We start from the raw sequence: 11,613 nt of genomic DNA, 5'->3' as shown, positions 1-11,613 counted from the left end.
GATATATTGTGATGCTCAAATTTAAAAAAGTTTTAAAATGTGACCTTGTGGCAAAATATGGCTGGTACTTATCAGGTGTTAAAATGCGCAGAGCAAATTTGGATGTCTTGGGTTTTATTTCCCCTCTGACTTGGAGAAGAACATGGATCAAACAAAGCAGCAGGAACAGAACATCTCGTGAACTTGTTGAATTCTCCGACAGAGTCATAAAAACTTCAGCACTGTAGCAATGGATGAATATCTTAACAGGACTAGGCCCAGTAAACACAAAGCATTGGGGGATAAATAACAAGCACATCTTCAAACGGCAACACATAAACAGAAACTGCAGTTCATTCTCAGGTTGGAAGTCGACACCTGAGTTAACTCTCTGTTCAACTTTAGAAACTTTTCACACCGCTTGCACTCTTACTCAGGCTGTGTCCCACTGTAACTGGTGTGTTCTCCAACCCACGCAGCCACTCTGTACATTTCAGCACCACACGCTCATCCACACCATGGTCCTCCTCTTCCTCATACTCCACATCATCATACTTATGCTGCTCGTTCAGAAGTGAGATTTTCACAATCGAGCTTATGTCTCCCAGTTCAGCATCACTGTTGTTTTTAGCCGGGACCCTGCTGCTTGGAGTGCTGTGTCTCTGTGTTGCTGGTTGATGCCTTTTAGAGACGTTTTCCCTCCTGCGCCTGCAATCAGAGGCGTTTCCAGAAGCTCCACTTCCAGCATTTCTGGACGCTGAGTGTTGACGTCTCTCACTGTTCCTTCGCTGCAGCAGCAGAACAGCCTCAGGTGTGAGAGTCAGCGTGAAACGGACCTCATCCTGATGCCTGGCCCTTGTCTTCACCTCCGGTTCACTCTTAGCAGAGCTCTGGCTCGCAAGTTTGTGCTGCTGTGTTTTAGACAGGGACTCGCCTGAGCTGGAGGCAGGAAAACTGCCTGTTTGTGATGAAGGCAGCAGTCTTTCCCTTCTCTTTGCATGCAGCTCTGCCCCTGACACACCTTTGGCGGTTGGCAGATGACTCCTGGGTTGGCTCTTTTTCCCCAGCTGCTTCAGGTTCGAAGTCAGTCGCTCCTTCACTGAGCTGCCTTTGTCTTCTCTTGGGACCTTAGTCAAAGTAGATATAGATGAGCTGTTGGTGATTGGTCTCTCCTTCCCGGTCAGTCCTGACACAGAACGTGCAATCGATACAGGTGGTATAAATGGCATTTTGGCAACACACAAGATTAAATAGGAGAGGAGTTCAGTTTTGCGTTTGAAGTTCTGGAAGAAGAAAGAAGAGGACACTAAGGAGGAAACCGATTGACTGGGGGACGCAAGATATTCTGATGCATCCTCGGCCATGCAGGGGTCAGCAGTCCGTGTGTTGCTGCTGGGATCCACCAGTGCTCATCTTCCCTGAGTCATCAGACATCCTGACAAGGTCTTATACCTGAGCAGCAGGAGGGTGTGGCACGGCACGCTGCAAAAGGCGTGTGCGACCTCAGACAAGGGGAATGAAGGGTTTTGCTGCATCTCAAATGCTCATTACTCTGAGGCTCAAAGATCTAAAATAAACCACACTCCCTAATCCTCTGGTGTCATGGCAGGGAGGGCACGTTTACTACACACAGTGCAAGTGCACATGCAAGCTTAATCCACACAGGATGTAGTGATGATTAGAGTGAGAGTAAGGTGGGGGGTCTGTGCACTAAGCACTGTATTGGTAATGGTATAATCTGTGGGGACCAAGTCTGACATAATAGTGTGTAGGATTTAGGGCGATATATTGGCAGAAATGGAATGTAATATGATAAGTATGTTTTCTTTTGTGTATGAAAATAGTTTCCTTAGATTGAGATGTTTATATTGACATAGGGAGTTGATCCTCATCCATGGAGTCCACCATGTTGCACTGCCATGTTTCTATAGTAGCCCAGAACAGACAAACCAAACACTTGCTTTAGTCAGAGCCATTTGTGTTTTCAAGTCAGCCACCGTACTTAGCAGCCCCCATGCGATGAGCCAGATATAACTGGAAAAACACAGATTTTTAAAGTGAAACTGCTTTATTCTGAGTTATACCAATTTCAATCATTGGGTCCATTTGTTTTAGAGAGGGGAAAGCCTCTGTGGATAATTCGGCTCACAGTAAAAACCTCCTGAACAATGAACACCAAAGGAATCCTAACCGAGAGTTCATGCTTGGCACCTGTTGGGTGGCTCTTCTCGTATAAGACAGGAAACAGAGACATAACTACTACAGAAAACATTTATTTGATATGATTTTCTTACAAAACCCCATTAAAACATAATTTAAAAATCTCTAAATTCTACATGACAGGAACCAACATGTCTTCTCCTTATATAGTATACATTTAATCATATAATTATGCTGACTGACTTTAAGAAAGTGTTCATTTTTTGCAACTGAACTTCTGTTAAAGTTAAGAAACACATTAGATTAACCATTTGGTGGTTAATCTTGTGTGTGTTCATTCACAGCATGTCCTCCTGTGTACATGGAGGACCCGTCGACAACGAGGACAAGTGTGATAGGCATCCTTGAAATAGTTCATGAAAAATGGAATCAGGCAACATCCAAGCACCAACCTGTGAGACAGAAATAAGACATCAGCCTTCTGAATATATGTTATCTGTGTGATTGGTGCTGGGTAATAGACAACCAGATTTAGGTATTCGAATGAGCCTCTCCTCACCCGCATAGCACAAACACAAGACACATGAGCCACGCGTGTCTACCAACTCGGTAGGTGACCTGTGTGGTGACCTGAGTCTGACAGGAAGGGCATGTTGTCAGAGCTGGAGAGCGATACAGCACCGTTTCATAGCTCACAAACTTTGGCCTGGGAGTAGACTGTGGGAGAGCAGACACTAGAGAGCAGACATGAGGAGGGGTGAAAAAGCATTCTTATTTAACATTATGATGTTCTCTCTATAAGTCACACTAACTATCCCAACTTAAGATAAATCTACACTTGAGTCTAAAGGGAAGAACATCACTAAATTGAGAACAAATAAAATGTCACATTCAGGCCTACTCCGCATTCAAAATGGAGGCGATGTTAGGTGAGCATGTACCTGCCAGAGGTAAGTGAGTCTGGGTGGAGAAGCCAACTCCAGAAGAAAAAGAGAAGGAAGGAGGTGGTGGTAGAGGGCTAAAGGGTGAGTGAATGTGGTAGATCCTCCCCTCTTGTCCTGATTTACTTTCATCTGGAAATAAAAGAACATACACAAGTTTTTTAAACTGTGAAAACTCATCACCTCAGGCCCCGTAAATAAAGCAAATTGATAAGAGTATTTTACCTGGTAAGAAGTACGGTGGAGGTGTTGGAAACGGCTCGTCCATTTTTGATAATGACTCCATTTAAGAATTTTGATGATGTAGTACAAAAAAAAAAAAGAGTAAAAGCCTGAATGTGTTTTGGTGTTTGCAGCCAGCAGCAGCTCATCTGGAGGTGTACCAGCTGCATGGAGAGATACTAATTGAGATCTCCTCTGATTGGTTTAGGGACCTATTACCCACAAGGCAATAGTAGGATTGCATAATATGTGATTTGGAGGGTTTTTTTTAGGTTGTTATCTTACTTACTTAAAATTCAGGTTTACTAGAGATTTCTTGCATGTCATTTTGAGGCCTCACAATTATATTGTATTCCCCAGATTTTAAAAGATTTACATTTGTACTGTTGCCAAAAAATGCTGTAGAATGATGTGGTGTGTGTTTGGGCAAAGTTAACAGTACTTGTACTTTCAGTATGATTGTTAGTGGGTGATGGTACCTACAAAAAGGGTCAGCACTGAAATTATTTTTTTGCTTGAAGTAAAGCTGAGTTCTGTGATAAATAATGAAAGCTGAAAACCATCTGCAATATTTCTCAAAAAATAAATATATTGTCAAAATGGATTGATCACAGTCTTATTTGCAGACGTATTGCAATATGGCCCGGGGCCAAAACTGGCCCACCAAAGGGTCCAAGCCGGCCCACTAGATGACATTGCACTCCTAATATTGATGCACCTGTAAAGGCTAAGAGGTGTCAGGTGTCAGGAGCTATTTAAACTGTGAGAAGATACTAAATGTAAAATGCTGCCTCTGGGGCTTTTCCACCCCAACCAGAATACAGCTCTCTGTATTTTAAGATATTGAACAATGTGCAAAATATTGTTCACCAGCAGCTCCAGTTCAAATGTATCTGTATCAGACTTTTATCTTAAAACAATATGGGTGGAACTCTATTGCTAAGGCACTGACAAAACTTAAAATTGTAAATGGTTTGTAAGGCATGGGATAACTTAACCTGCTTCTTCAACAGCTTTCACTTTAGTGGGAGTGGAAAATTATGAAAAAAATGCACATGTAATGAAAGTGAGTAGTAGACTGACTGAATGTGGAAAAACAGACATACTGTTGAATTTGCATATATTTTTCACAGAATATTGCAGGCTGTTTTGCTTTGTGAATGGATGAACATTTTCAGAATGTGCTTGTACTTCTTTATTCAAAAAAAGTGAAAAAACTGAAGGGGTTGTCATGTGTAAGTTATTAGGCAATGGTTTTACTGGTTTGGCCCATTTGAGGTCAAATTGGGCTGTATGTGGCCCATGACTTAATATTCCACGTTGAAATATTACATAACAGATTTTAATGTGTTTAGACATAATCCACCATTTAAGCACAATATCAGTGTCACATCAAAACTAGATTTTGACAAAATCAAAATCAGGCAGCCTCATAAATCAGGGCCTTATCCTGATGTTTTCTTACTAGTGCATATTGTCAAATATGAGGCTTTCATGGCCCCTGGGAAACTAGCACTTCTTTTCCCTTATCTTAGTTCAGTCACATAAGACTGAGCCGTAGCCACTGCCCTGCCTAATATATGGGAGTTTTGTCCAGGCCATGCACTAGATGGTGGTGTTTTGTAACCGGTTAGGCCACTTTGGATGTTTCTATTTGAACCACTGGAGGAGCTCTTTCGCACTCGTCGTAGTTTGTGTGTGAGACGTCGACGTGAACGAGGTTTTTCAGTTGAATGTAACAGCTAGCGTGATGAGGCTAAGCTAGCTGTCAGCCAGGCATCCACGGGTTTTGCTGCCGACTTAGCTACCGGATGCTCCCGGTCGTATCCTACTGGCCGTCTTGACATTCCCTCAACATTCCTGGACGAATTCGTGTCGACTGACCAGAGTCCGCGAATTCAGGTCCACTCCTGATCTAACCTTTTCCCCGCTAGCGTAACTTAGCTCGCCGGCTAACGAGAGTGAACACTCGAAGAACCGGGCTGACGAGGTGAGTTAGCATGCGGGCTAGCGGAATGTACGGGTAGCTATCATCGGGGGTAAAGGCATCTCCTGCAAGGAAAAACCGGGGAATGACACAGAATAGGGAGGCCTTCTGGTAAACGTGTGGATAGCAACACGTCTATAAAATTCTTCAAAATGACTAACGTTAGTCTGATTGTCAGGCCTATCTAACACCGGCGAACAGTTAGCTAGCAATTTCATTAACTTGCTAGTAACGCTAATAATATTTAGGTAGTGCTAACGAATTAGCGAATGAAGCGACTAACCTAGTCATGGAGATATGACAGAAGCTAGCTAAACAAGTCAACCTCAGCTCGTAAAAGTGTTTAACTTTGCATGCCATGAATGCTAGCTTGATAATATTATTTTAGCTAACATCCACATTGGCTAGTTGAAGCAGCATTTCGGTGTTTTAACTGAGTTCAGCTAATGTACCGAAGCTAACAAATGGATTCCGAGTGTCTTTGCTATGAAGTTAACAGTTGTCCCAGTTGAGAAGTAATGAAACTAACTTTTTTATAAGCTGTCATCAGAGGAGCTGTAAAGCCGACAGAGGCAAAGTTCAGCTCAGCTGTCGGCTCTGGGTTTTTATTGTCGCTGGTCGCTAAACTAAGTTTTGCTGTGTGACTTCGCAGAGTTCCACTTAAGGACCACACCCAGACAAGATGTCCCTTCATCAGTTTCTGTTGGAACCCATCACCTGCCACGCGTGGAACCGCGACAGGACACGTAAGGCTAAATTATTTCCTCGTCCACCTAAATGTATCACTATCAACCTGTATCCTGCATACCGGATAAGCTATTAAGTTAATGCAAAGGTGATGCGTTTCAAAACAAATGACACACAAACATGCTACCTGGAGTGCAACTTCAGCCACTAAAACAATATTCTGTCACTGTTTGGTTTTAGGATTTGTTAACTTTTACACTGAGTAGTCCAGCTTGGTATTTTGCATACACCAGAAACTGGTCGGGCTTGTTTCTCTGTATTTCCATCCTGTTAACCTGCTGGTCTTTGTCGTTTTTCCTGCAGAAATTGCCATCAGTCCAAATAACCATGAAGTCCATATCTACAAGAAGAGTGGCAACCAGTGGGTCAAGACCCATGAGCTGAAGGAGCACAATGGACACATAACAGGTAATTAACTGGACTGCATTACTCCTTGAGCCTATGACTCACCCACAAACAAACAAGTGTGTCTGGCACTGCCCTTAACACAAGCTGACACACATCTCATTCTGAATTATCTATCTACTTCATGACTGTTGCAGTAGTCAGAACGTAATTACACAGCCTGTCATTGTCTGTGTTTTAGGTATTGACTGGGCTCCCAAAAGTGACCGTATAGTGACATGTGGGGCAGACCGTAATGCCTATGTGTGGTCTCAGAAGGAAGGGGTATGGAAGCCCACACTGGTCATCCTCAGGATCAACCGAGCCGCCACCTTCGTCAAGTGGTCTCCACTGGAGAACAAGTTTGCAGTTGGTAGTGGTGCTCGACTCATCTCTGTCTGCTACTTTGAGTCTGAGAATGACTGGTGAGACTATTTGTACAGTTGTGACATTTTGCTGTAATGTATCTGCTTAAATTGAATATAACAGTAGACACAAGATTACAAATGGATATTTCTGCTTAATTTTTCTAAATGTTGGGATTGGGAGTATATATATATATATATATATATATATATATATATATAACCAGTCATTTTTGCACTGAAACATATAGTGTGTTCTTACCTTTTTAAGTGCAGTAGTGCTGTTATTTTGACATTTATTTTTGTCCTGTGAACAAAAATCCAGACACATTAACTACATTGACACACAGCAACAAACCTAATGCAGATGCAGCAATGAAACTGTAACTGTTTGTTGTCTCCTGCTTTAAAAACCAAAGTACATTGTTTCCAAATGACTGATTAATGTCCAGTCCAAGGCTTGCTAGGTTCTCCTTTCCTACCCTGCACCAATCTGTTCTGATTCTCTCAGCTCATTGATTCATGTGTTTTTTTTTAGATGTTACAAGTCTCTCCGTCTGTCAAACCAGGGCTGCCTGATTCTACATCATCATTTTTGTTTTTGGCACATGGAAGTGTTGTGTTAAATTGAGAACAGACAGTAAAATAAACCGTTCAGTTTTGCTGAACCATGTTACAAATTGTTGCTGCCTCCCATTTGAAACGTAACATCGATGTATAGATTAATTGGTCATTGAATTTATAATAAAATATTAAAGTGCTGAAGTGCTGTCTCATACCACATTTAAGATGTCCATGCTTTTTCACATCCTTCAGGTGGGTGAGCAAGCACATCAAGAAGCCAATCCGCTCCACCATCCTCAGTCTGGACTGGCATCCCAACAACATCCTGCTTGCTGCTGGATCCTGTGACTTCAAATGCAGGTGAATGAAGTTAACAGTTGAAAATCTTATGGGACAAAAGATGAACATTAAATTATATAAAATCCGCCAACATTCTCACTTGTGTTTCTGCTTCCTATTCTGTTTTTTCTTTCTTTTCTTTCGTTTTACTCTCCCCACCCTCCCTCTCTGGCCTCCAGGGTGTTCTCAGCCTACATTAAGGAGGTGGAAGAGAAACCAGGCCCCACACCCTGGGGCAACAAGATGCCATTTGGGGCTGTGCTAGCAGAATTTGGAGGAGCGGGTCTGTATCTGTGTCTTTATACTGTATGCAATAGTAGAAAACAGTAACTCTGTGAACTAAACCAGATCTGCCTTTTCTTTTTTTTAATCCACTCTGTGTCTGTTAGGTGGAGGGGGTTGGGTCCACTCTGTCTCTTTCTCAGCCTCTGGTAACCGCCTGGCCTGGGTCAGCCATGACAGCACTGTCACTGTGGTGGACAGCTCTAAGACTGCCAGGTAAATTCATTTCTACCCATAAAGGGATCTTGTTTATGATTGTAACCAGGAGTTTTTTTAGATTAAGCGTGCCCTGCAGAGTTTTCTAGTAAAGACACAAACATTACATTCAGTGTTACTCACTGAAACACACTGTGTGTATCCTTGAGGACTGACAAATGTGTTGCATGCGTCTCCTTTTTTATAAAACATTTGCAAATCCAATTTTAGACACAGTCAATGAAGTACTGTTTTGAATCCTGTATTTTTTTTTTTTTTTTTTTTTTTTTTTTTACATCTGTGTCTACTACCTTGCTGCTTTTTACCACATGCAATTTGTTGGCATCTTACTGCCACCTGTTGATCAGTGCAATAGTGTAAAAACATTGGCAGGAATGTGTGTCGTGTCACCTGCGTGGACGCTCATGCATGAGATAAACAAATTAGGGACATGTTGGAATGGAAAAACTGCTCCGCTGCTACTAGAGGTCAGGAACTCCACAAAATACCCTGAATGAACAAAATAAATAATGGGAATTGTGTGTTTAATAAAGCTTTTTGCATAAAATAAGGGGAGATAAGTTAGAAATCATACAAATACTACACTACAAATTAAACAGAAGTTGGGATTGTTGTTGTTAAATATTTCAGGGGGTGAAAATGCCAGTACGTTCACTGTAGCTGCAGTGACGGAGATGATGCTGGAAAAGAACTGACATGGGTGATGACTGTGAAGTTTCAGCTACTATTGCAAGAGGGAGTAGATGATTTAGAACTGGACCTTTCTTGTTTCCGTAACAACTAAAAACAGAAAAGGAGATCAAATGTTCACCCTCTAAACCAAACAGGGAGATGGGATTTAGAGATTGTTCATTTCAAGCAACAGATGTATGTGGATAGGGAGATGAAGGCAGCCCAAGCGATTTCATGATCTCCAAAAAATGACTAACCCCTTTCATGGAATTAAAAAATCTTCTCCCACGCATTCATCATGTGAAAAAGCAACCTATCAAATCAAAAAAAAATAATACAAAATGAATGCAGTGGTATTTCTTTCACAATATGAGAATACATTGTAGATTATGCTTTATATTATTTGCCACTGTACATAAACCATGTTTTGCAACCTGATCTACTCGCTGTGCCAATAAGGTGGGAAAGGTAAACAGACACTTACATAATGACATGCTGTTGTCAACAAATTGCAGGTGACATGAATTGAGGGGGTGGCGGTAGAGACACGTCCTGCCTGGAAACCTGAACACACTGCAGCTATCAAAGCCCAGTTTTGTGTTTTTGATCACAAAATGCACTTCTGTGATAACACACCATTTGTAACATTGTTTGTAGTGTGCTGCTTGTTTAATCTTTTTCTTTCAGGTGCAATAAAACCAGTTGCTTCTCAAGATGATAATTGATTGTGTTTGTATGTGTTTAGTCCCTCACAGCTGAAGACGGAGTTCCTTCCTCTCCTCAGTGTCATTTTTGTTTCAGAGAACAGTCTAGTAGCTGCGGTAAGAATAAAACATACCCACTACATATTTTCATGTACAAACATACAGTTAGTAATGAATGTGATTTTTAAATGATTATCGTCTGCATCTTCAGGGTCACGACTGTTGCCCAATGCTGTTCCGTTGCGACGATGGTGGAACGCTGACATTTGTGTCAAAGCTCGACCTCCCGAAGCAGAGTATCCAGAGGAACATCTCCGCTATGGAGCGCTTCAGGAACATGGACAAGAGAGCCACCACCGAGGACCGCAACACTGCCCTGGACACACTGCATCAGAACAGCATCACGTAAGTCACACGCCCTGGAATCAGTGAAGGGCAGGATGTGGGATTAATCTTAGAATGCCCTCACTACAGTAGATTTAGATACTCACAGATGTTAAGAATGTTCAGATTTTTATTAAAGTTGTTTCAGTAAAAAACATTGGGGAGTTTTACTTTCAGAGTTTTCATAAATTAGTCGAATGCATCATCACAGTTTTGAGTTGTTGGCATTACAAGAGTTTGTCTATCTGATCAAGCTGCCGTACACATGCCACATCTTTAACTGCCTGGAAAATGTGATGTCAGGTGCTGGGTGCTACTTTTGTGCCTTTTTTGAGCCAGCTCTCAAGAGCGTGGCGGCAGCTTGCATCTGAGGTTGCTTAGCAACCTTAACTAGCATCGTATCAAAGCCTGTTTGCCTGAAATCCTGAGTGCAGAGCTGATTTTCTTCAAGCCGCTGTTTGTAAGTGTGTGGGCATATTGTTCGTGGGAAAGATGTAAAGCTCTGCATCAAAATGATCAACTTTTCCATATTTACCACAGACTGATTTTTATGGAAGAAGGGAAAGTTATCTGTTGCTTGTGATTGGTTGTTCCTTGTCACATGACATGTGGTGCACGCTGCTGTGTTCCAAAATTTGAGCTCGGTGCAGCCGTCGCGCCCTGAAAACAATTCAATTCAGGAGCAGGACAAACGTTGAAAATGACTATACAGTTGAATCAACAGTTCTATAAGACAGTATCAGCAAAAATGGAACAATTTAACCTGTACAATGGCGGGATTTTTTTCAGATGTGTTTGATCAGACTATTAATTTTTAGCTCGGTGCACCTAACAAACTGGCAACTGATGGTATTTTAACCCCCTAGAATAGATGTTGCATCATGTAACATATCGGCTAGAATAGATATCTCAGTGTGTACCAGAGTACTTTTTGAAAAGTATGGCCTCTTCTTAGAAGATTTTTCACTCAACATTTATTACCAGCATGTGCACGTTACATTATGTATGGTGTCTCATCCCTAGGAAAACAGTTTTGTTTAGTAGTTCTCAGCCTACTGAAACCTGTGTGTAACTTGAGCTGATGACTATCAGCACTGAAATTGTTGTGCAATTATGTGCAACTAGGGCTGCACGATTCTGGAAAAAATGAGAATCACGATTTTTTGGCTTATAATTGAGATCATGATTCTTTCACGATTTTTTTCAACATAAAGATATATTTTGCTTATTTCCTGATACAAAAGGAAAAGTAACAAATTATAAATAAATAATAAAAAAAAATATCATTAAATAACAAAGCCTATGATTGTGCCTGATACAGGAGACACAAGGCACATAAACTCTGGTCAGCAGAGAGGGAACACTCCTGTTTAGCTTTAGTCTCTTGTCTTCTCTTATAGCTTTTGAACAATTTTAACAATAATATCAATGTTGAACAACATGTTTCTGAGGTAGGTATTCCAGGCCTGGAATTAAGTCAGAATTAAATGTTTCAACACCATGCATTTGACAGGAGTATTCACCTAACATAGCCTACATATCTTTAATTATATAATTATTTATATGTCTCTATGTATATTTTTACATAAATTCCCAATATTTTATTTGCCTTTAAAAAATCCTCTTCCTTCATTTAATTTGACAATGTTTATCGTATTGTATTATAT

General features: G+C 41.2%; 3 protein-coding genes across 3 annotated transcripts in view; 1 reads left to right on the top strand and 2 right to left on the bottom strand.

Moving 5' to 3' along the window:
* Nucleotides 1-380: 380 nt before the first annotated feature.
* LOC126390771 (proline-rich protein 18-like) lies at nt 381-1,208 on the bottom strand. The gene has a single exon (XM_050045220.1). The coding sequence runs from the start codon at nt 1,206-1,208 to the stop codon at nt 381-383; it is 828 nt and encodes a 275-aa protein (XP_049901177.1).
* A 1,033-nt stretch (nt 1,209-2,241) lies between these two features.
* On the bottom strand, nt 2,242-3,440 carry LOC126390594 (lipopolysaccharide-induced tumor necrosis factor-alpha factor homolog). The gene is made up of 4 exons (XM_050044973.1): nt 3,306-3,440; nt 3,081-3,212; nt 2,699-2,873; nt 2,242-2,591 (listed from the first exon to the last, which is right to left on the bottom strand). Exons 1-4 carry the CDS (start codon nt 3,364-3,366, stop codon nt 2,474-2,476), a joined length of 486 nt encoding a protein of 161 aa, XP_049900930.1. The 5' UTR covers nt 3,367-3,440; the 3' UTR covers nt 2,242-2,473.
* Nucleotides 3,441-4,909: 1,469 nt separating this feature from the next.
* Nucleotides 4,910-11,613, top strand: part of arpc1a (actin related protein 2/3 complex, subunit 1A) — a 10,071-nt gene continuing 3,367 nt past the window's right edge. The window contains exons 1-9 of the mRNA XM_050044969.1: nt 4,910-5,292; nt 5,942-6,035; nt 6,340-6,444; nt 6,623-6,845; nt 7,602-7,709; nt 7,868-7,971; nt 8,078-8,186; nt 9,604-9,679; nt 9,774-9,967. Coding sequence (XP_049900926.1) covers nt 5,972-6,035; nt 6,340-6,444; nt 6,623-6,845; nt 7,602-7,709; nt 7,868-7,971; nt 8,078-8,186; nt 9,604-9,679; nt 9,774-9,967 — 983 coding nt within the window. The 5' untranslated portion in view covers nt 4,910-5,292; nt 5,942-5,971. The remainder of the gene's footprint in view (nt 5,293-5,941; nt 6,036-6,339; nt 6,445-6,622; nt 6,846-7,601; nt 7,710-7,867; nt 7,972-8,077; nt 8,187-9,603; nt 9,680-9,773; nt 9,968-11,613) is intronic.

The sequence above is a fragment of the Epinephelus moara genome, chromosome 5 (assembly GCF_006386435.1).
Source record: "Epinephelus moara isolate mb chromosome 5, YSFRI_EMoa_1.0, whole genome shotgun sequence".
Lineage (NCBI taxonomy): Eukaryota > Metazoa > Chordata > Actinopteri > Perciformes > Serranidae > Epinephelus > Epinephelus moara.
Note: the sequence above shows the minus strand (reverse complement) of the source record. Positions and strands in the feature narration are given on the sequence as shown.

Coding starts and splice junctions, on each gene's coding strand:
- LOC126390771 (XM_050045220.1), bottom strand. CDS start 1,208: ATGCCATTTATACCACCTGTATCGATTGCACGTTCTGTGTCAGGACTG.
- LOC126390594 (XM_050044973.1), bottom strand. CDS start 3,366: ATGGAGTCATTATCAAAAATGGACGAGCCGTTTCCAACACCTCCACCG. Junction 3,213..3,305: donor TCCACCGTACTTCTTACCAG/GTAAAATACTCT, acceptor TTTTATTTCCAG/ATGAAAGTAAATCAGGACAA. Junction 2,592..2,698: donor CTTGTGTTTGTGCTATGCGG/GTGAGGAGAGGC, acceptor TCTGTCTCACAG/GTTGGTGCTTGGATGTTGCC.